This window comes from Mesoplodon mirus, assembly GCF_964341445.2.
Source record: "Mesoplodon mirus genome assembly, chromosome: 7".
In the NCBI taxonomy this organism is placed as follows: domain Eukaryota; kingdom Metazoa; phylum Chordata; class Mammalia; order Artiodactyla; family Ziphiidae; genus Mesoplodon; species Mesoplodon mirus.
In genome coordinates this window covers 74,682,749-74,705,443 of record NC_138983.1, presented here as the reverse complement: position 1 = coordinate 74,705,443, position 22,695 = coordinate 74,682,749, and the positions used below count along the sequence as shown (strand labels likewise).

General features: G+C 43.0%; 2 protein-coding genes across 2 annotated transcripts in view; both read left to right on the top strand.

Moving 5' to 3' along the window:
- LOC309807971 (forkhead-associated domain-containing protein 1-like) overlaps positions 1-22,695 on the top strand; it is a gene marked incomplete at both ends in the record, with an annotated part of 251,083 nt that overhangs the window by 165,916 nt on the left and 62,472 nt on the right. The gene's annotated exons all lie outside the window — the stretch shown is intronic.
- The window catches only part of LOC309807972 (forkhead-associated domain-containing protein 1-like), a gene marked incomplete at both ends in the record, with an annotated part of 78,550 nt that overhangs the window by 1,529 nt on the left and 54,326 nt on the right, over positions 1-22,695 (top strand). The window contains one exon of the mRNA XM_082627983.1: positions 17,822-18,028. Within this exon, the coding sequence (XP_082484109.1) occupies positions 17,822-18,028 (207 nt within the window). The remainder of the gene's footprint in view (positions 1-17,821; positions 18,029-22,695) is intronic.

Genomic DNA, 22,695 nt, shown 5'->3' with positions numbered 1-22,695 from the left:
TCTTTTCATGTACGTGTTTGCCTTCTGCATATCCTCTTCAGTGAAATATCTCTTCATATCTTTTAAGTGTCTCTAATCGAATTGTTAATTTTTTTACCATTGAGTTTTGAGAATTCTTTATGTATTTTAGATATGAGTCCCTTGTCAGATAGATGGTTTGCAAATATTTTCTCCCATCCATAGCTTGTCTTTTCATTCTCTTAGCAGAGTATTTCACAGAGCAAAAGCTTTAACTTTTGATGAAGTCCAGGTAGTTATTTTTTCTTTTATAGATCATGCTTTTAGTGTCATGTCTAAGAACATGCCACCAGGTCCCTGACCCTGAGGATTTTCTCTTATGTTTTCTTCTAAGTGTTTTATAGTTTTATGTTTAAATCTATGAACCATTTTGGGTTCACTGTCGTTTATGATGTGAGATTTAGGTCAAAGTTCATTTTTCTTGCATGTGGATATTTAGTTGTTCCAGAAGCATTTGTTGAACAGACTATCCTTTCTCCATTGAATTGCTTTTGCAAGTTTGTCAAAAATAATCTGGCCATACTTTCTATGGGGGCTACTTCTTAGTTCCCTATTATGTTTCATGGATCTATTTGTCATAATGGATCTACCATTATGAGATAGCCTTGATTACTGTCGCTATGTAAGTCTTAAATCAGGTAGAGTGATTCCTCCCACTTTTCTTTTAAAAAAATTTTTAACCTATTCTAGTTCCTTTGCCTTTCCATTTACATTTTAGTGTAAGCCTGTCTGTATATACAAAATATCATGCTGTAATTTTGATTGGAATTGTGTTTAATCCTATATAACAATGTGAGAATAATTGATATACTCCTACATTGTCTTCCAATTCATGAACATGGTATATTTCTCCATTTATTCAGTGTCTCTCATGAGTGTTTTGTAGTTTTCAGCATACGAGTCCTGAACATGTTTTGTTAGATTTACACTTAAGTATATCTCTCTCTTTTTTTTTTTGAGTGATTGTAAATGGTATTATATTTTTAATTTTGGTGTCCACATGTTCATTGACAGTATATAGATATACAGTTGATTTTTGTATGCTTCTTGGTATCTTGGAACCTTAACTGTACTTTCTTATATAAGGGCTTTTGTAGATTTCTTGGGATTTTATACATAAACAATCATGTCATCTGCAAATAAGAACAATTTTATTTCTCCTTTCAGAAAAGGAGATGTGAATGCCTTGAATCTTCTTTTCCTTGCTTTATTTCCCTGGTTAAGACTTCCAGGACTCTGCTGAACAAGAGCAGTGTATAAATCCTTATATTCACTTGTTCCTGACCTTAGGGGAAAAAAGTCAGTCTTTAACCGTTAAGTACGAGGTTAGCTGTAGGGTATTTATACATGTTCTTACCAAGTGAGAAATTTCCCCCTTTATTCCTAGTTTTCTGAGAATGTTTATTGTAAACGCAACAGATTTAAAGATAACTCCATGAACGTCCCCGTGAGATTCTCCTCCATGATATGGTCTCCCTTCAAGGACACAGAACATCTGTTCAGTGTGCAAAGTGGGAGGAAAAAGAAGAAGAAGAAGAACTGTAGTTTCTTCTTTATCCTAACAAGGCATAGATTTGGGGTAGTTTTATTTCCTGTCTGGCTAAAGTAGAGACAGAGATCTCTGTTTTGAACCTGACTATGATATTAGAAAACTGTAGTAATTTTTAAAAGCACAGGCTTTGGAGATAGACAGAGCTGGGTTTGAATCTCATTAGGCTACTTTGTGGCTGAGTGACTTCAACCAAATTACTTAATCACTCTGAGTTCCTTTTCCCTGTCTGTAAACCTCTTACCTCACAGGTTTATTCTGAGAATTAAGTGAGAAATGCATAGAAAGAGCCTGGCATGTGGTGGTCAGTGAATGACACAATGATCATTATTATGGTCTCCTAAAACAGAGACTGAGAAGAATCCTCAGAGGTGCACAGGGTTGAGATGAGGATCCACTGACATTAATAAGCCATTTGGAAAAGGGAACTAATGAGGACAGTTATTAACTAGACAGAAATTGAGTTGCATTCATTGTATATAAATAATTGACTGCTTACTGCTCCTCGGACTTAGCTTAAGAAATACGTCACTAGGCTTCCCTGATGGCGAAGTGGTTGAGAGTCCGCCTGCCGATGCAAGGGACACGGGTTCGTGCCCGGTCCGGGAATATCCCACATGCCGCGGAGCGGCTGGGCCCGTGAGCCATGGCCGCTGAGCCAGCGTGTCCGGAGCCTGAGCTCCGCAACGGGAGAGGCCACAACAGTGAGAGGCCCGCGTACCACAAAAAAAAAAAAAAAAAAAAAAAAATTCAGGGATTTATATTACTAAAAATTCATCATTGCATTTACCCAGAGGTTACATCTAGCAAATAAAAAAGATTGTTTATTTGCTTGGATCAATCCTAAAGAATAGGCAGTCATGCTTCTAAAGATTTCTACTCATCAGCAAGGCTGACATGTTGTTTGACTATTTGTATCATAGTATTTCGACATCATTTACTCTTTCCGATAATGGAAGGTAGTTACATGCTTCTTGTTTTTAAAAATTGGGAGAAAGGAAAATATAAGGAAGAAAATAAAGGTCACTTGTAATCATTTGGCTCAAGGAAATATCAATATTGATATTTGCAGGGTTTTACCCTCCAGACTTTTTTCTATATCCTGTAAGGAGTTTGGTTCCCTAAGGCAATAGGAAGCCTGTTTATAGCCAGGCTAGTGAGAACTGTTTATAGTCAACAGTGATAACTGTTGCTATCACTCATTCATTGCACAGTATTTACCCAGAGCCTCAGCACCGAGCCAAGTCTAGGGGTACAGTGATGGCAGAACTGGACATGGTCCCTGCCATCAGGAAGCTGACAGGAGAGAGAGAAATAAGTCAAATGATCCCACAAAGGTGTGACTAATTCCATTCCAACATTGGGGCTGTAAAGGAAAGGAATATGGAAGACAAGGAGGACTTAACTAGACAATAGGAGAAGGGAATGGCATGTGCAAGGGCCCTGGGGTGGAAGAGCATATTGTGAACCCAAGGGACTGAGAGAAAACCAGGGCGTCCAGAAGTCAGAGTGGGAAGGAGGAGGGCTAAGGGACAAGTCGGCCTCCTTCATGTCACCATAAGGGTTTTGATCTTTATCTGAAAGCAGTGGGAAGAAGGCTTGAAGGATTGTAAACAAGGGGGAGACCTGCCAGTGAACATCCCAGCTGCTGTGTGCAGGCGAGCCATCAGGAGCTCTATTCACAATCTCCCCTCTCCCATTTTACATGGCTCAAAAGCCTCAGCCTTGCTCATTTCACAGCTAAACCTTGCAAGTTATAATTTATATGATTTGATGTGCCTTGTAAACTGTAATCTTTAGAGTTGGATGTGGCTGTTATTTAAACTCTGCTGAGAAAGGGACTCAGTTCTTCCAGAATGAAGAAACACCAAAGCCAGTGGTTGTTGGATTTTCCGCATGTTTAAGAGTGGTTGTTCAACATGAACTCCTAGGCCTTCTGACCCAGTGGGTTTGGGGTAAGGCCCAGGAATCTTCACATTTATATGCTCCCCAGGTTCAGGTGGGGGGAATGGAGTCCCCTGGAGTTGGCTCCAGGACCACACTTTGAGAACCCCACCATCAGTGCTCCCTCCCTCTCCGTTCTTGATCAGCAGAACTCCTGCTTGTGTGTGTGTGTGTGTGTGTGTGTGTGTGTGTGTGTGTATTCTTTCAATAAACTTTGTTTTGAGGAAAAGAGAAGCGAAGGGTAAACAATGAAGGGCTGACTGACCCTACCCCTCCCCAGGGACTCCCCCAGTCCCACCCTGGGGAAATCCTAGGATCCCTAGAAGACTGAGCTCTAGGACAGCCCAAGTCAGCGCAGGGCTGCAGCTACGAGGGTGGAGATGGAAGAGAAAAAGAAAGAACAGACATGACAGGGGGATGAAATGCTCGTGTCCACCCCTCACCCTCGGTGATCAGTGTCCTGCCAGCCATCTCCTTTCTCATGGGTGGAGCCATCTCTCCAGCCTGTGTCAGCCCTTCTAGCGTGGTATCTGAGGGTCGTGAAGCCAGACTGATCTCATACACACACCCCAGATCCCATCCAGCCGGATGACTCTCGTCCCTTTTCCTGGCCCCTGCCAGTTCTGGGCTCCCTCTCAGAAAAGAACCAGAGCCTACACCATAATCTTGTTTATTATTATTAAACAAGGCTGCTGGGATTCTCCTATTATTTGCATCATTTCACGGACGTGCAGGTATGTCTGCTCTGTCAAAGGACACATACAGCTGTAACTCTGATGGGCATAGCCAAATTGTCCACCAGAGGTTTCCGGATGTGGTGTCCTGCCAGCAGTGGACGCCCGTCTCCCACTCCCTCCCCAGCCTAGGGTGCTGACCCCCCATTGGATGTTCACTGATCTACGGGGTGAAGTATGGTACCTGTGTAATTCACATTTCTGTTATTCTAAGCGAACACCTGCATTTTGGGACATAAGGTGACAGGTGGACTCTCTGTGGGGAAATCCACGGAATGAAACAGGCCTGGGAGGGTGCACTTGCTGGCTCCCCATCTGCATCACGCTTGTCCTCCTGCCTGGGTCGTGCTCCCATCCTCCCCCCTCACCCCCACTTCACCCCTGGCTTCTCCCCAAGTGCTCCTTGCTCTGGGGGTTCACCTGTTTGGTCTCACCAGTCCTCAGGGAATGTTTTGTCCCCTGTTTGGGAACTGGCGGCTGATTTCATTGGTCAGTACCCACCACAGCAATTGATGGGACTAGTTTCTCACCAGCAGATGGAGGGCTTCCAAGAGGAAATGTTCAGAGGAAAGGGCTAGATCGTGATCTCTTTTTTCTTTTTTTTTTTATTGTGGTAAGATATGCATAACATAAAATTTACCATCTTAACCACTTTTATTAAGTGTGCAGTTCAGTGGCATTAAATATATTCACACTGTTGTGCAGCCATCACCCCCATCCATCTCCAGAACTGTTTGAATCTTGCAGAACTGAAACTGCACCCATGAAACAACAACTCCCCTTATCCCCCAATCCCAGCCCCCAGCAACCACCGTTCTGCTTTCTGTCTCTATGACCTTGGCTACTCTGGGTATCTCATATAAGTAGAATCATAACAGTATTTGTCTTTTCATGACTGGCTTCTTTCACTGAGTATAATATCCTTTCACTGAGTATAATGTCCATGTTCATCCAGGCTGTATCATGTGTCCGAATTTCCTTCCTTTTTTAAGGCTGAATAATATTCCATTGTGTGGATTCACCACATTTTGTTAATTCATTCATCTACTGATGGACACTTGGGTTGTTTCCACCTTTTGGCTGTTGCAAACAATGCTATGAACATGGGTGTATAAATATCTCTTCAAGGCCCTGCTTTCAGTTCTTTGGGATATATACCCAAAAGTAGACTTGCTGGATCATATGATAATTTTATTTTTAATTGTTTGAGGAACTGCCATGCTGTTTTCCATAGTGGCTGCACCAAGTTACATTCTCACAACAGGGCACAAGGGTTCCACTTTCCCTGCGTCCTCACCAACACTTGTTATTTCCCTTTTTTTTTTAATAGTAGCCATTCTGATGGATGTGATATGAAAGAAAGATCATAATCTTTTGAATAGCATACATAATACAAACAGCTACAGCATACATTTATGGACTACTTACTGTATCTCACATGGCTTTATACATCATCTATGTATGTTCTGTATATATATTTATAGAATTATATCCACAAAACAAATCCTGTGAAGGTGAGAACTACTATTATCATTATTATCCTCATTTGATGACATGGACATGGGACTCAGAAAGGTTAAGGAACTGGCCCAAATCACACAGCTAGACGGGGGAGGTGGGGCTGAGTTTCAGACTGAGCTGACTCAAGCTTCTAAAAACAGAAGCTTCACTTTTTGAGTGTAAATTTAGCTTTGGGAACATCTAATATCTAAATTGGAAATTCTCAGTTAACTGAGATAACAAGATAATTGACTAAGCTAGGGAAATTCCACTCTGTGGAATCGAGAATGGGGGTTGTCAGTGAAATGTGAGATGAATGTTCTTGTGATCCTCATTCATGCAACAGACTGAGGTGTTGCCATCTAGGGGGGGATTTGGGTAAAGAGGAAACGTTGACCTGGTGCTTTCCCAGGAAGAGGAGCATTGGGGCTGTTAAATGGGGGCCCAGCAAGAAACACCACTTATCTCTCCAATACAGCCGGAGTAAGTCCTCTGCTTATAAGGACTGGTGGAGTTCAATTAGTCCCACCTGGATAACCCAGGATAGTCTCCCACTTTTTAAAAATTTTTTTAAAAGTTTTTGGCTGGGTTTGGTCTTCGTTGCTGAGCACAGGCTTTCTCTAGCTGCAGCGAGCGAGGGTTACTCTTTGTTGCGGTGCACGGGCTTCTCATTGCAGTGGCTTCTCTTGTTGTGGAGCACGGGCTCTAGGCACGCAGATTCAGTAGTTGTGGCTCGTGGGCTCTGGAGCGCAGGCTCGGTAGTTGTGGCACACGGGCTTTGTTGCTCCATGGCATGTGGGATCTTCCCGGACCAGGGCTCGAACCCGTGTCTCTTGCATTGGCAGGCGGATTCTTAACCACTGCAACACCAGGAAAGTCCTTAGTCTCCCTCTTTTAAGAGCACTGATTAGTAACCTTGACATCATCACAGTCCCTTTGGCCACGTCATGGAGCATATTCCCAGGTTCTGGGGATCAGGGCATGGGCATCTTTGGGAGACCATTCTGCCCAGCACATTAATACTACCACTTGACTGGACCGTTGCTTTGGGACTGGTCTGAGAGCTTTCTGGAAGAATCAGTAGGATCAATGCCACAGGCCACGGAGAAAGATGGCTGGATGAGCTGGCAGGTGATAATCCCGTTACCAAGAGGGCAGGAAGCAGGACTGGTTGAGTGAGCACCTGAACATCCCGGAAGCGGCCAGGCAGTTTGGGGCCTGGAGATGAACCAGGGGTTGGAAATACACACCTGCGAATCGAGGGGGTGGCACAGTGGCCCCAGCCCATGGACAGAGTGAGGAGGAAACGGACATCTGAGGGGAGAGGAGCCCGGCGTGGAGACCTGGAAGCAGTCAGAGAGGTGAGGGAGCCAGAGAGCTGCTGCCAGGCTGAGGGTATTCATCACAGAGACAGCTTGCTTTGTGCCAGGTACTGTTCTGGGCACTTTCGAGTGTATTAACTCATTTCATCCTTAGGAGGTTAGTGTTGTTTGCCCCACTTTACAGATGAGGGCGTTGAGGCACAGATAGGCTGATTATCCTGCCTGAGGTCACAGAGGGAGGCTGGGGCACTGGGCACCACGCTCAGGCAGTCTGATTTCAGGACCAGCCTCTCCTGAGGCCTTGCCGGTCCACAGGGCTCTCCCGGGGAGACCGGGGAGGAAGGATCCAGCTGACGGGGAAGCAGAGAAGCTTCTTCTTTCCTTCCAATCCCAGACCCGTCGTCTCACCAGCGCCTGGCCGTTTCCTCATATCTTTATTCTTTTGAAAACCCCATTTTTTTTTTTTTTTACTATTTCTGCACTACATCCCTTTCTGGAGGCAGTGGGGGGATGGGGCTGGGGGATGGGATAGCCTAGAACCAAAAGGTTAAAAGAAATAGATAAAACACACACACACACACACACAAACACACACACACAAGTTAATTTCAAAAATGTTATCCCACTCCTTTGAACATGTCACCAAGCAGTACCTTTTGTCAATCCTACGAAGCCCAGCTTATCAAACTCATTTTTGCTGCTCAGGGAGCAACCAAAGAGAAGCAAAGAACCATGCCCCAGGCTGCACAGCTGGAAGGTAGCAGAGGTGAGACTTGAACTCAAGGCTTTCTAACTCCAGAGCCCATCCTCTTGCTCATAATAGAGAACATTTCCCATTTGCCCTATGTTCTCTTCTAAGTGCTTTAGTATGTATTATATCATTTATACGTCACCAGTAGCTTATAAGACTGTCCTTTTGTTACCTTACAGATGAGGAAGCTGAGGTATCACTTGCCCAAGGTCACCCTGCTAGGAAGTAGGAGAGCTGGACTCGAGCCCAGTCTAATAACCACCACGTTGCCCTGCTCCCCCAACCCCTGAACCACCAGGCCACGTGCCTCTCTCTGACAACTGTGTCACATGTCACAGGGAGGCCGAGAGCCCGAGGAGGCCCCCGAGGGCAATGGCAGTGGGTTGAGGACCCAGCGGGAGAGGAACCTCTTGAAGTCATTTGACAATAAAGGAAAGGAAGGGGGAAGGGGTGGTGTTTCCAGGCCGAGGGGGTGGTGAGCACGTTCACAGGTTAGACGGAAGTTACACTGTCAAGGTGAGGATGCAGAAGAGGAGATGGTTGAGGAGAGGGACCAGACCAGGCTGGGATGAAGGCAGGACCACCCGGAGGCCCTTGGCAGCTAGGAGAAGCCTTGAGGTTCCCATCTAGGAGCTTCTCCATGCCTGGGAAGTCCAGGTCCTGGCAGGGAGCTGAAGGCACATTCACAGGGGTGTGGAGTGATGGAGGGGAGTTTCCTGAAGGGACTCCATAGGAAGTGGGCAGGGCTCAGAGAAACCACAAAGGATAGTGCAGGGCCCAGAGCTAGTATGAGTGAGGACTGTTCCCACCCCCAGAGCTGAGGGGTGAGGGGCAGGGGCATTTCCTGGGACCCGGAGACCCCGAGGGCTGGGTAGAGTCCTCTGAGGGAAGCTGTGTGGCCCCAGAGAATGGAAGCCAGGGGAGTAAGTACCCCAAGCTCTCTCCTCCCTGCTCTGATCTCTAACCCCCCCATTGGCCAAACCCAACCAGAAACCAGACACAAGGAGCCCATCAGCCCATGGATGTAGCCGCACAGGTGGGCCTGCTGGGCAGAGGGCGCCGTGTAAAGGGATGGAGGAGGGTCGGGAGAAGCAGACGGAGGATGCAGGCAGGTGCAGGAGGTGAAGACCTAGGAGGCTGTTGTCAAAGTAGAATGAAAAGCCTGAGAGCAGGGACCTGCTGGCTGGGGGGCCCAAAGGGCACTGGGCCAGCCTCAGGACAGAAGTGTGAGGGTGGCAGGAGGGTTTGGGGGCCAGGATGGACTTGAAGGAGCTGGTGAGCTTGAGCAGGGCCCAGGCTGGGTGAGCATAGGGCATTACCCATAGGGAGCAAACAGGGAGCAAAGGCTACGTGACTCAAGGAGAGGACGAGACAGAGGATAAGGAAGGCCGGGAGTGGGAGGTTATGGTCTGAGATGGGGCTTCCCAGTGCCAGGTGATGCAAGGTTGAAACCTAGCTCCAAAGGACGGTTCCAGGTACACGTCGAACCTCAGCGACAATGTCAGTGAACCTCAGGGCAATGTCATAACTAAGTCAGCTTCCCGAGGAGGCTTCCTTAAAGCACAGGGGTCGTCAGAGCAGATGGTCATTGTTAATAGAAGTTTAAACGTCTCAATATTTTATGGACTCACTATATACTTTTTAAAGACATTTTCAATGCAGGAGCCTTAAAAAATGCACTTGTTTTGTATATTAGGTCCTGCCTGTCTCCTCTCTCATTATTAAATCACTCTCTACTCTGAAAATCACAGGGTACAAATCAAAGGTACAAGTTTTGGAATTAGACTTGGGTTCAAACCCTGACATTGCCCTGGGCCAGCATCCTGATGTTGAGTGAGTCCCTTCATCTTAGCCATTTTTTAAATCGTGGTAAAATACCTATAAAGTTTACCGTCTTAACCACTTTTAAGTGTACAGATCAGTAGTTGTAAGTTATTCACATTGTTGTGCAACCAGCCTCAGAATTTTTCATCTTGCAAAACTGAAACTGTACCCATTAAAGAACAATTCCCCGTTTCCCCTTCCCCAGCTCCTGGCAACCCCCGTTCTATTTTGTTTCTATGAGCTTGACTACTTTATGTACCTCACACAGTGGAATCATACAAAATTTGCTTTTTTGTGACACTTACTTCACATAATGTCCTCACGGTTCATCCATGTTGTAGCATGTGTCAGAATTTCCTTCCTCCTACACTGAATAATATTCCACTGTATGGATGGACCACATTTTGCTTATCCAATCATCAGTCAGTGGGCACTTGGGTGGCTTCCACCTTTTGGCAATTGTGAATAATGCTACTATAAACATGAGTGTACAAATAACTCTTTAAGTTCCTGCTTTCAATTCTTCGGGGTATATACCCAGAAGTGGACTTGCTGGATCATATGATAATTTTATTCTAAATTGTTTGAGAAGCCGCTCTACTGTTTTCCCTATCAGCTGCACCATTTTACATTCTCAGCAGTGCATAAGTGTTCCCCTACTCTACATCCTTGCCAACACTTGTTATTTTCTGTTGCTGTTTGTTTGTTTTTGATAGTAGCCATCCTAATGGGTATGAGGTGGTATCTCACTGTGGTTTTGATTTGAATTTCCCTAATGACTAGTAATGTTGAGCATCTTTTTATATGCTTGTTGGACATTTATATATCTTCTTTGGAGAAATGTCTATTCCAGTTCTTTGCCCATATTTGATCAGGTTATTTGGGGGTTCTTTTTTGTTGTTGTTGTTGAGTTATAGTTCTCTATATATTCTTCATATTAACCCTTTTTCAGATTTGTGTTTTGCAACTATTTTCTCCCATTCTCTAGATGGCCTTTCACCCTGTTTATTGTGTCCTTTGATTCACTGAAGTTTTAATTTTTGATATAGTTGAATTTATCTATTTTTACTTTTGCTGCCTATGCTTTTGGTATCATATCCAATAATGCATTGCCAAATCCAATGTCATAAAGCTTTCCTCCTGTGCTTTCCTCTAAAAGTTTTATAGTTTTAGACTCTGTTTAAGTCTTTGATCCACTTTGAGTTAATTTTTATACATGGTGTAAGGTAAGAGTTCAACTTAATTCTTTTGCAGTCTTTCCCAGCATCATTTGTTGAAAATACTGTTCTTTCCCCATTGAATAATCTTGGCACCCATGTCAAAAATCATTGGACCATATATGCAAAGTTTTATTTCTGTGCTCTCTATTCTATTCTATTGGCCTATGTGCCTGACCTTATGTCAGTATCACACTGTTTTGATTACTGTACCTTTGTATGCAGTAAGTTTTGAAATCAGGAAGTGTGAGACCTTCAACTTTGCTTTTCTTTCTCAATAGTATTTTGGCTATTTGGGGTCCACTGAGATTCCATATGAATTTTAGGATGGATTTTTCTATTTCTGCCAAATCTGCTGTTGGGATTTTGAATCTGTAGATCCTGCTGTGTAGTAATGACATCTTAACAATATTAAGTCTTCCAACCCACGAATACAGGGTGTCTTTCCATTCATTTGTGTCTTTAATTTCTTTCAGCAGCACTTTGTAGTTTTCAGTGTACACATCTTTTACCACCTTGGTTAAATTTATCCCAAAATATGTTATTCATTTTGATGCTATTGTAAATGAAATTATTTTCTTAACTTCCTTTTCAGATTGTTCATTGTGAGCATATAGAAACACAGCTGATGTTTGTGTGTTGATTTTGTGTCCTATGATTTTGCTAGTGAATGTTATTTTTTAGTTCTAAGAGGGTTGTGGTTTTTCATGGACTCTTTAGGATTTTGTACATGTAAGATCATGTTGCCTGTGAACAGAGATAATTTTACTTCTTCCTTTCGAATTTGGATGCCTTTATTTCTTTTTCTTGCCTAATTGCTCTGGCTAGGACTTCCAGCACTTTGTTGAATAGAAGTGGCAAAAGCAGGTATCCTTATCTTATTCTTGAAATTAGAGGAAAAGCTTTCAGTCTTTCACCTTTGAGTATGATGCTACCTGTGGGCCTTTCATATTTGACCTTTATTATGTTGAGGTAATTTCCCACTATTCCCTATTTGTTGAGTGCTTTTATCATGAAAGAGTGTTGCATTTTGTCAAATGCTTTTTGTACATCAATCGAGATGATCATTTTTTTCCTTCTTTCTGTTAATGTGATGTATTACATGGATAAATTTTCATATGTTGAACCATCAAGTCTGCATTCCAAGAGTAAATCCCACTTGGTCATAGTGTATGATCCTTTTAATGTGCTGTTGAATTCGGTTTCCTCCTATTTTGTTGAGGATTGTGGTATCAGTGTTCATAAGAGATATTGGTCTGTAGTTTTCTTGTAGTGTCTTTGTCTGGGTTTGGTATCAAGGTAATGCTGTCCTCTCACTTCGCCTTTTGAGTCTCAGCTTCTTCATCTCTAAGATGGAGATAATAATAGAGTCCCTGTTTAGGGCTGTCATGCAGATTAAATGATAAAAATGCACACAAAATGCTTCAGCAGGGCCCAGTTCACAGGAAGCCCTCAAAATATGTTAGAGGATGATAAGGATAATAATAAAAATAATAATAAATAAATAACAGTTCATCTCATAGTTGGACAGCTCAGTAGGCTGGGGCTTATAGAGTCAGTCTGTATTAGCAGCAGGGCGTCTGTCCAGTAGCAGCATTTAGCAATTTTCCAAGTAAAGGGAGCGAGTGATATTATAGGGCCAAACTAGGAAGCTGTCTCCTGGCCTAACATGTGGTAGAGGCTCACCCGAATTTGTGGAGTCATTTAAAACTTCCTGCTTGCTTTGATTTCTTAATAATGGCTTGACAGTTTTTGAGGAACTGAAAGCAGTGAAGCCTGGCAAGAGACAAACAAAATGTAACACAGAATTTCTCTCATTCATGGGTTATCAAAGGTTCAAAGGACACAAAGATCAATGGCAATGATGATGAAGATGATGTGGGTGACATTTTCCAAAGAACTAATGTGTTTTCATTTTTTTAAATACTTTATTTTTTGAACAGTTTTAGGTTTACAGGAAATTGAGCAGAGAATACAGAGAGTTCCCATATATCCACCCCTCCAATACACACAGTTTCCCCTATTATTAACATCATGCATTAGTGCGGTACATTTGTTACAACTGATGAACCAATATTGATATGCTATTATTAACTAAGTCCATAGTTTACATTAGGGTTCACTCTTTGCGTTGTACGTTCTTTCCTTTTGACAAATGTATAGTGACAAGTATCCACCATTACAGTATCATAAAAAATATTTTCACTGCCCTGAAATCCCCTGTGCCCCTCCTCTTCATTCTGAGCCCCAGAGCCCCTGTGCCCCTGGCAAGCACTGATCTTTTACTCTCCTTATAGTTTTACTTTTTCCAGAATTTCATACAGTTGGAATCATACGGTATGTAACCTTTTCAGACTAGGTTCTTTCACTAAGCAATATGCATTTAAGATTCCTCCATGTCTTTTTTGTTATTTGATAACTCATTTATTTTTATCACTAGTATTTCATTGTATGGATGTACCACAATTTGTCTATCCATTTACCTTTTAAAGGACATCTTGGTTGCTTCCAGTTTTTGGCAGTTATGAAGAAAGATGCTGTAAGCATGTATCCAAAATAAATGAGTCTTCATGGATATAGAGAACAGACTATGGTTGCCAAGGGGGAGGGGGTTGAGGGAGAGATGGAGTGGGGGGTTGAGGTTAGCAGATGTGAGCTGTTACATCCAGGATGGAGAAACAACAAGGTCCTACTGTAGAGCACAGGGAACTATATTCAATATCCTGTGATAAAGCATAATGGAAAAGAATATTTTAAAAAGAATGTATATATATGTATAACTGAATCACTTTGCTGTACAGCAGAAATTAATACAACATTGTAAATCGACTACATTTCAATAAAATAAATAAATAAACAATATAAATGAGTCTTAAATGTCAACAATAAGAAACCAAACAACCCAACTTAAAAATGGGCAAAAGAGCTCAACAGACACCTCACCAAAGAAAATCTACAGATGTCAAATAAGCATATGAAAAGATGTTAAACATCATACATCATTAAGGAATTTGAAATAAACATGAAATATCTCTTCATTTATTTAGACTACTTTGATTTCTTTCATCAACATTTTGTAGTTTTCTTCAGATACCTCTTCATATAGCTAAGTATTTTGTTAGATTTATTCCTAAGTACTTCATTTTTTTTTTTTTTGGTGCTAATGTAAATGGTGTTGTGTTTTTAATTTCATATTCCACTTGTTCATTGTTGGTATATAGGAAAGCAATTGACTTTTGTATATTAATCATGTATTCTGCAACCTGGGTACAATTGCTCATTAGTTCCAGGAGGGCTTTCTGTCGGTTCTTTGGGATTTTCTGCATAGACAATCATGCCATCTGCAAAATGGGCAAAAGATCTGAACAAACACCTCACCAAAGAAGATTTCTTTTTCCTTCCCAATCTATCTTTTATTCTCTTTTCTTGCCTTGTTGCATTAGCTAGGACATACAGTACAATGTTGAAAATGAGTGGTGAAAGGGGACATCTTCACCTTATTCCTGATCTTAATTGGAAAGTTTCTAGTTTCTCACCATTAAATATGACGTTAGCTTTAGGGTTTTTATAGATGTACTTTATCAGGTTGAGGAAGTTCCCCTCCATCCCTAATTTGCCAAGAGTTGTTGTGGTGGTTCGGTGGTTTGTTAGTTTATCATGGATGGTGTTTAATTTTGTCAAATGCTCTTTTTGCATCTACTGTTATGATAATGCGATTTCTCTTCTCTACGCTGTTGATGTGATGGATTACATTAATTGATTTCCAAATGTTGAACCAGCCTTGCATACCTGGAATAAATCCCACTTGACTGTGGGGTAGAAGTCTTTTTATACATCACTGGATTCAATTTGCTCATATTTTGTTGAGGATTTTGCATCTATGTTCATGGGAGGTATTGGTCTGCAATTTTCCTGTTTTGCAATATCTTTATCTGGTTTTGCTATTAGAATAAGCTTGGCCTCACAGAATGAGCTGGGAAGTGTTCTCTCTTCTTCTATTTTCTGGAAGAGATTATTTAGAACTGATATCATTCTTTCCTTAATGTTTGATAGAATTGACCAGTGAACCCATCCAGGCCTGGTGCTTTCCATTTTGGAAGGTTATTCATTATTGATTCAAATTCTTTACTAGATATGAGTCTATTCAGAGTATTTATTTCTCCTTGTGTGAGTTTCAGTAGATTGTGTCTTTCAAGGAAATGGTCCACTTCATTAAGTTATAAAATCTGTGGGCATAGAATTATTCATAATATTCCTTTATTATCCCTTCAGTGTCCATGAGATCAGTAGTGATGCCATCACTTTCATTTCTGATTTGAGTAATTTGTATCTTCTCTCTTTTTTTCTTGGTTATCCTGCTAGAGGTTTGTCAATTTTATTGATCTTTACAAAAAAAAAAAAAAAAAAAACCAAACAGCTCTTTATTTTGCTGACTTTTCTCTATTGTTTTCCTGCTTTTTATTTCATTCATTGCTTCTTGTCTTGTGCTTGTGGTAGGCTTATATTGCTCTTCTTTCTCTAGTTTCATAAGGTGGAAGCTTAGATCTTTTCAAATGTATGCCTTCAATGCCATAAACTTCCCTCCAAGCACTGCTTTCACTGCATCTTGCAAATTTTCATAGGTTGTATTTTCATTTTCATTTAGCTCAAGATAAATTTTTATTTCCCATGAGACTCCCTCCTTGACCCATCTGTTATTTAGAGGTGTGTTGTTTAATCTCCAAATATTTGGGTATTTTCCAGCTGTCTTTCTGGTATTGGTTTCTAGCCTAATTCCATTGTGTTCTGAAAACGTACTTTGCATAATTTCTATTCTTTTACATTTGTTGAGGTATATTTTGTGGCCTGGAATGTGGTCTGCTTCATGAATGTTCCATGGGAGCTTGAGAAGGATGTGTGTTTTGTTGCTGTGGGATGAAGCTGTGTGATTGCCAGTTAGATCCAGATGATGGTAGTGCTGTTCAGTTCAACTTCATTCTTCCTAATTTTCTGCCTGGTGGGTCTGCCCGTCACTGACAGAGGGCTGTTGAGGTCTCCAGCTACCATGATGGATTCATCTGCTTCTCCTTGCAGTTCTATCAGTTTTTGCCTTCCATACTTTGATGCTCTATTGTTGGGTACATACAATGAAGGACTGTTATGTCTGCTTGGAGAATCGACCCCTTTATCACTATGTATCGCCTCTCTTTATCCCTGATAACTTTCCTTCCTCTGAAGTTGGCTCTGCCTGAAATTAATAGAGCTACTCCTGCTTTCTTCTTGTGTTTCAGTATTTTAAGTGCCAAAGTGTTTGGTAGGAATTTGAAAAGTGGGTAAAGGCACAGTCATTTGAATCAGGCAAACCTGGGAACAAGCCAAGCGAGTCAAAGTGGCTGACTGTGGGCACACTTAATCGTTCTATGCCTCAGTTTCCTCATCTAAGAAATGAGTAACTATCGGACCTACTGTACAGCACAGGGAACTATATTCAATATCTTGCAGTAACCTGTGATAGAAAAGAACCTGAAAAAGAATAGATATTATATATATGTATAACTGAATCACTTTGCTGTACACCTGAAACTAACACAACATTGTAAATCAACTAGACTTCAATAAAAAATTAATTTTTGTTTTAAATGAGGAAGTATCCCTTTGAATTATTGTGAAGATGAAACGGGATAATGCAGTAAAGCACTTAGCAAATTTCCTGGCATTTGTGTAATTACACATAATGTGTCATTAATATATTCTACTAATATATGCAGTTATATTATTATCTATTCATATACTATAAGCTATTATTAATAAAAGCTATTGGTTATAATTATATTGTGGGACATTAGTATAGATTTCTAAGTCCAAGTACTCTCTATGAAAGTTGGATGAGGCACTCTGAGAAGAGTGACTTAGAAAATAGTTGCAAAGTCTCAGGCTGGAGTGGATGGCTCATAGGCAGTGTCCTGAGGAGACAGAAGACTTCGCGCATGCCCTGCAGCCCATAGTCCAGGGCGCCGGGGCCAGGGGGGGATGTGATATTTCCTCCTTGGTGCCGAGTTTTGCTCATTCTTCTTATTAAAGTGGTTACACAGGAGGTTTCTGACGCCACTGACAAATCACTGTCTGGGGTCTCTCTCTTTTGAGGGAAATGTGGTCACACCAGGGCCCCTATTGAAAAATAGATCATCTTTGGTTAGATAAATTCTGATTAGCTTTTAAGAAGCAACAGTAATAATTAAGCACATGGGAAAAACCTTCATTGTACACCAAGGCTTTTAAAAGGTAGTTATAAAACTATGTTTTGTGGTATGAGCTCAATTGTGTTTAAACTTTTTAAAAAGATTGTAAGCATAGAGAAAAGACTGGAAGGATGTGAACCACCGTGTTCTCGGTGCCTGCCTCTGGGGGACGGGAGTCTAAGTGATTTTAATGTCTTCTTTGTGTTTTTCTCTAGTTCTCATTTTCTGCATTATTACAAAAAACATGTTATTTTAAAAATGAATAGAACAAACAACAATTATTACAAAACCTCCCCTGAACTTTAACACTTGCAGTAAATGGACAGTTGTCACTTGCCAACTGACCTTTCTGGTTTGTGTTGGGCCATTTCTGCTGTCTTGCCACTCGGGACAACCAAAAGGATACTTGCATGGGATCAGAGAACTATCAAGTGGCCAATTCCTGGCCAATTTCCCCCGAGTTCCCTCTTGCCTCTGTGTTGCCTGACGCCCTACCCCAAAACTGGGCATCTATTCTGGGTCTGCTGTCAGGGTCTGGTGACCCTCCACTCACTAGCTGTGTGGCCTTAGGCAAGTCACTTAACCTCTCTGACCCTCAGCATCCTCCTCTTAAAATGAGGATTGCAGTGACTGTCCAGCCAGATGAAGTGATTAGCACATTGGGGCCCCCAGTGTCAGTGGCACTAGTTATTCCTTGTTATTCCTGTTATTCCTGGCTCTGACTGTCCCCCTTCTGCATTTCAGTCTGCAGACGTCGACAACCATCACGCACTCATTGAATATAATGAGGCCGAAAGCAGCTTTGTTCTCCACGACTTCAATTCCTGCAACGGCACGTTCGTCAATGAGTGCCACATTCAGAACGTGGCTGTGAAGCTCCTACCCGGAGACATCCTGAGGTTTGGGTCCGGAGGGCTGACCTACGAACTGGTCATCGAAAACCCAGCCTCGGTGAGTCCAGGCCCCTGCGGGGGTGGGGGGTGGGGTGGGGTGCAGAGGTGCCGTGTTGTGTCACCTTCCGTGCAGCCTAGGGCTCGGGTACGGCCACAGGTGGAGTTCGTCTGGAGCGCGTCACTCTTCCTTTCGCGATTCTGCGAAGTTCAGCCCCATCGCGTGGGTGCCCGGGGAGAGCGAGTCCTCGCGCCCTCTTCTGGGCATTTCGTGGAATTACATGCAAGGGTTGCCTAGCGACCAGCCCAGAGCGAGAGCGTTTTCCTGAAAAGTGAAGCTTGGCGAGGGGAGGTGGAAAGCAGGTGTGTGCTTTTGAAGATGCAGAGATGGATGCTTCCTTTTTAGGCAGATCAGTGCTCTGCAACTTCCTAGCTTTGTGACCTCGGCCAGGCTTCTCTGTATGCCTGGGTCTGGGTCTTCTCAGCGGTGCAGGGCGTTGAGAGAGTATCTATGTATAAAAAGTCAAAGTGTCTGGCCAGAGTAGACGCTCAAGGCCTGCCAGCTGTTATCACACCGGATCAGAAATGTTCCCGGGATCAGGACCTAAAGTATGGCCCCAGGTTAAGCGGAACGTAACCCAAAATTCGCCCACCAAAGCTCAGTCACCAGAAGTATCTGGTTCAGTAGGGAGGCAGGATGGGGGCTGGTTAGCAACACAGTCCTGGGTCAGAACCCCAGCTCTGCCACTGGCCTACTCGGTGCGCTCTTGCACAAGCCATTGGACCCCTCTGAACCTCGGTTTCCTCATCTACAAAATGGGGCCAACGACAGCAATGACCTTGCAGGCTTATCTCGAGGGCTAAATGAGATGGTTCTAATTGTAAAACTCCCAGAATAATGCCCATTCGTGGTAGCACACAATTAATACCTGTCGTGTGTGTCCCAGAGAGACGGCATGTTAACCTCACTCCCGAGCACCAAGAACCCTGCATGGACTGAGACCTCCGAGGCTTAAAGTCCTTTCTGGGACGAGGCTGGGTATAAATAAATAAAGTTTAGAGAATCTAGACAGAATCCTGGGGTGTGGGTCCACTAGGCAGCCTTAAATACTCACTCAGAGAAGATGAGCACCGTCCCTCAGGCTGCAGGGCTCGTGACACCGCATCCACCACGTTTGGCTTTGAAAACCTGGGACAGTTTTGTCCTGCTGCTTCTCAGCCCCCTTTTCCTCCTTGGACCAACATTAAAGTGTGCTCACTTGTGGGATGCACTGGGATCCACTGGCCGCCCTGAGGAGGGGCTCCTGACCCAGAAGGTGTTGACCTGATCAGGGGTTCTCAACATGGGTTCTAAGGATCCCCCTCGTCAGAAGCACGTGGGGAGCAGACCCACAGTGCAGATCTGGGCTTCACCCCAGGCCTGAGGACTCATACTTAGGATTCCCAGATGAAATACAGGACACGCAGTTAAATCTGAATTTCAGAGAAGCAACAAATCATTGTTATGTACAGGTGTGGCCCAACTATTGCAAGGAACCCCTTATGCTAAAAAAATTATTTGGTGTTTATCTGAAATTCAGATTTAACGGACACCCTATAGTTTATTATATATTGATTTATTCATTTCTTTATTTATGCGAAATCTGGCAACCATACACATCCTCCCTGGGAGTAGGGCCTGGGAATATGCATTCTCACAAGCTCCCTGATGATTCTGATGCACCGCCAATAGGAAGGAAACTGAAATTTAGAATCATTTGTATGGAACACTTACAGAATTTTTTAGGGATCAAAGAAAAGGGGATTTCACACTCCCAAGCCTGAAAATCCAAGTTCATGAAGTTTGATTCAATGTGCCCCAACATGTCTGATTCCAAGAAATTTTCAGGAATGTTCAGTAAAATTACAGGTTCCCAGGCCCCCTCCCTGGGAAATTCTGACTCTGTGGCTTGCCCGTGGGGAGAAGAAGAGGGGGATCAGCAAACAATATCTGCATTTTTTTCTTCTTTTTTCCTACAAAGATATTTATTGAAATATTATTGATAGGGGCATAAAATTTGAAACCTAAATTTCCATCCAAAGGGGGCATTGTTTAATAAATTATATTGTTTAATATATTCTAAGGAGTTTAATATATTATAAGGGGTTTGTTATATATGGAATACTCTTCTGCCTTTTTAAAACACAGCTTTATTAAGATATAATTGACATGCAATAAACAGCACATGTTTAAAGTCTGTAAGTGGATGGGCTTTGACATATGGGTACACCTGTGAAACCATAGCCACAATCAAGACAGTGAACAGCTCCTTCATCCTCCAAAGTTTCCTCCGGATCACAGCATGTGTTTGTTTGCTTGCTTGCTCTTAACAGCTTCACTGAAGTACAATTTACATAACAGAAACTTAACCCATTTGAAGTGTCCAATTCAATCAATTTGAATATATTGATGGAGTTGTGCAGCCATCACCACAACCTGCTCTCAGAACATTTTCCTCCATTTCTATCACCCCAAACCTCGGAGAAACCTTGGAGGTATTTCATTTTGGGGTTTGTTTTTAACTTTTAATTTTCAAAATTATGGTAAAATACACATAAAATTTACCATCTTAACCATGTTTCAGTGTACAGTTCACAGTGGCATTAAATCTATTCACACTGTTGTGCAGCCATCACCCCCATCCATCTTCAGAACTTTGTTCATCTTCCCAAACTGAAACTCTAAGCCCAACACATCAAACCCCCTGCTTCCTTCCTCCCCTCCCACCATGCTTTCTGTGTCTGTGAATTGGACTATTCTAGGTTCCTCATATAAATGGAACCTTACATTGTTTGTCCTTTTGTGACCATCTTATTTCACTTAGTATGATATCCTCATGGTTCATTCCAGTTGAATATTTCATTGTATGGATTCACCACATTTTGTTTACCTGTTCATCCATCCATGGCCACTTGGGTTGCTTCCACCTTTTGGCCATTTTGAGTAAGTTTGTTATGAACACGGGTGTACAACTATGGAATGGGGACTTTATTTTACAAGGTGCTTCTTATATAATTGTGGGAAAAAGTGATGACGACCTCTAACCTTGAGTAGATAAGACGGAAGAAGATGCTTTGTAAGAAGAGAAACCAGGAGAGCAGCAGGAGGAATCACTGACGTGAACAGCACTGTGCTAAGCAATTCACCTGCTCTCCCTTATTTCACGCTCATAGCAACCTATGAGATGGGTTCTCCCATGATCCCCATTTGACAGACAAGGAATCCGAAACTTAGAGAGGTTAAGTAATTTCCCCAGGGCCACCCAGCTTGTCAGTGCAAATTAAACACTATCCCCACTTGCGGAAAAAGGAGGGGAGAAAACCACTTAGTCTGATGCTAGCTGGAGCAGTAGCCTTGACTGGTTTTCACACCGAGGAAAGCATACTCTCACGGTCACTCGAATATGCATGGATTTTTTCAATTCTTATTCCTACACGCACTTGCACCTTGCTTCATTCCTCGGTTGACTGCAGGCAGCTGCACAAGTGTTCCCCTGGCCTGTGCCCAGGGCACTTTGCAGGACTCTCCCCAACCCCATCTTCTCAAAAGCGCTGTCTGCCGGGGCGTCCCCAGCTTGAGAAGCTTCCATCCATGACGCTCATATTCATGGAGGGGTCCTTTGCAGCGTCCGTGTGAGGGCGGCCTGTGGACTGACTGACACCTTCCTACAAATTCCACTTCCTGATGACTCCAACCTGCTGGCTGTTTAAAAGAAGAGAAAGGAAGAGGGGAAAAAGGGAGAGGTATTGAAGAGCATCTCTCATCAAATATTTTGAAGCCCAGTTTTTCTAAAAAATTCGTGGCCATCTTGCTTCCGGCATATTATTGTTTCCAATTGATTTTGGGGTCCCTGGTGAGGGCGCTGTGTTTCCTCCTTGGATGGAGTTTCCACGGAGGACTGCCCTGATATCATACAGATTAAGTATGATGAGAACTGTTCTTCTCCCGACAAAGAGTTCCCAAATGAAAGCATTTAGTTCAGGTTTTGTGGTGACCCTAACCAATAGAGGAGGGTGTGACAGCATTTTACTGGGGGAGGGGGGTGAGGTGTGGGGCGCTTAGGAATCCAGATGTGTGTGCAGATATCTCAGTGGTTAGAGCACATGCCCTGAGGTCAGGCTGACTCCAGCGCCGTCCCAGCCCTGCTCTTGACCGGCTTTTATACTGGACGTGCACAGATCATCTACCTCTCAGGGCCTCGGTCCCCACTCCTGTAACAATAGTTCCTACCACCTTGAGTGACTGTGGTATTAAGTGGGCAAAGTGCGTAAATTGCTTAGTCCAGCGTCTGGCACCTAATAAGCACATGATAACCCTCAGCTTTAGAGTCAAGCAAACCAGCATGGAGCAGCCAAGATGCCTCCTTTGTAAGTGTCCTTTTGGACAGGGAAACCTCCCAAGACCTGCCCCCGCTAGCAGATAATACATTTGCAGATAAATTACCCATAGAATAACATACAAGATGGAAAAATATAAAGAAAAACTCTTGTTTGACAAAGTGCATTGGCAGCCAGGTTGTGCCCAGGACCATCCTTTTTTTTTTTTTTTTGTGGTCACGGGCGTCTCACTGTTGTGGCTTCTCCCGTTGCAGAGCACAGGCTCCGGACGTGCAGGCTCATCGGCCATGGCTCACAGGCCCAGCCGCTCCGCGGCATGTGGGATCTTCCCGGACCGGGGCCCAAACCCGT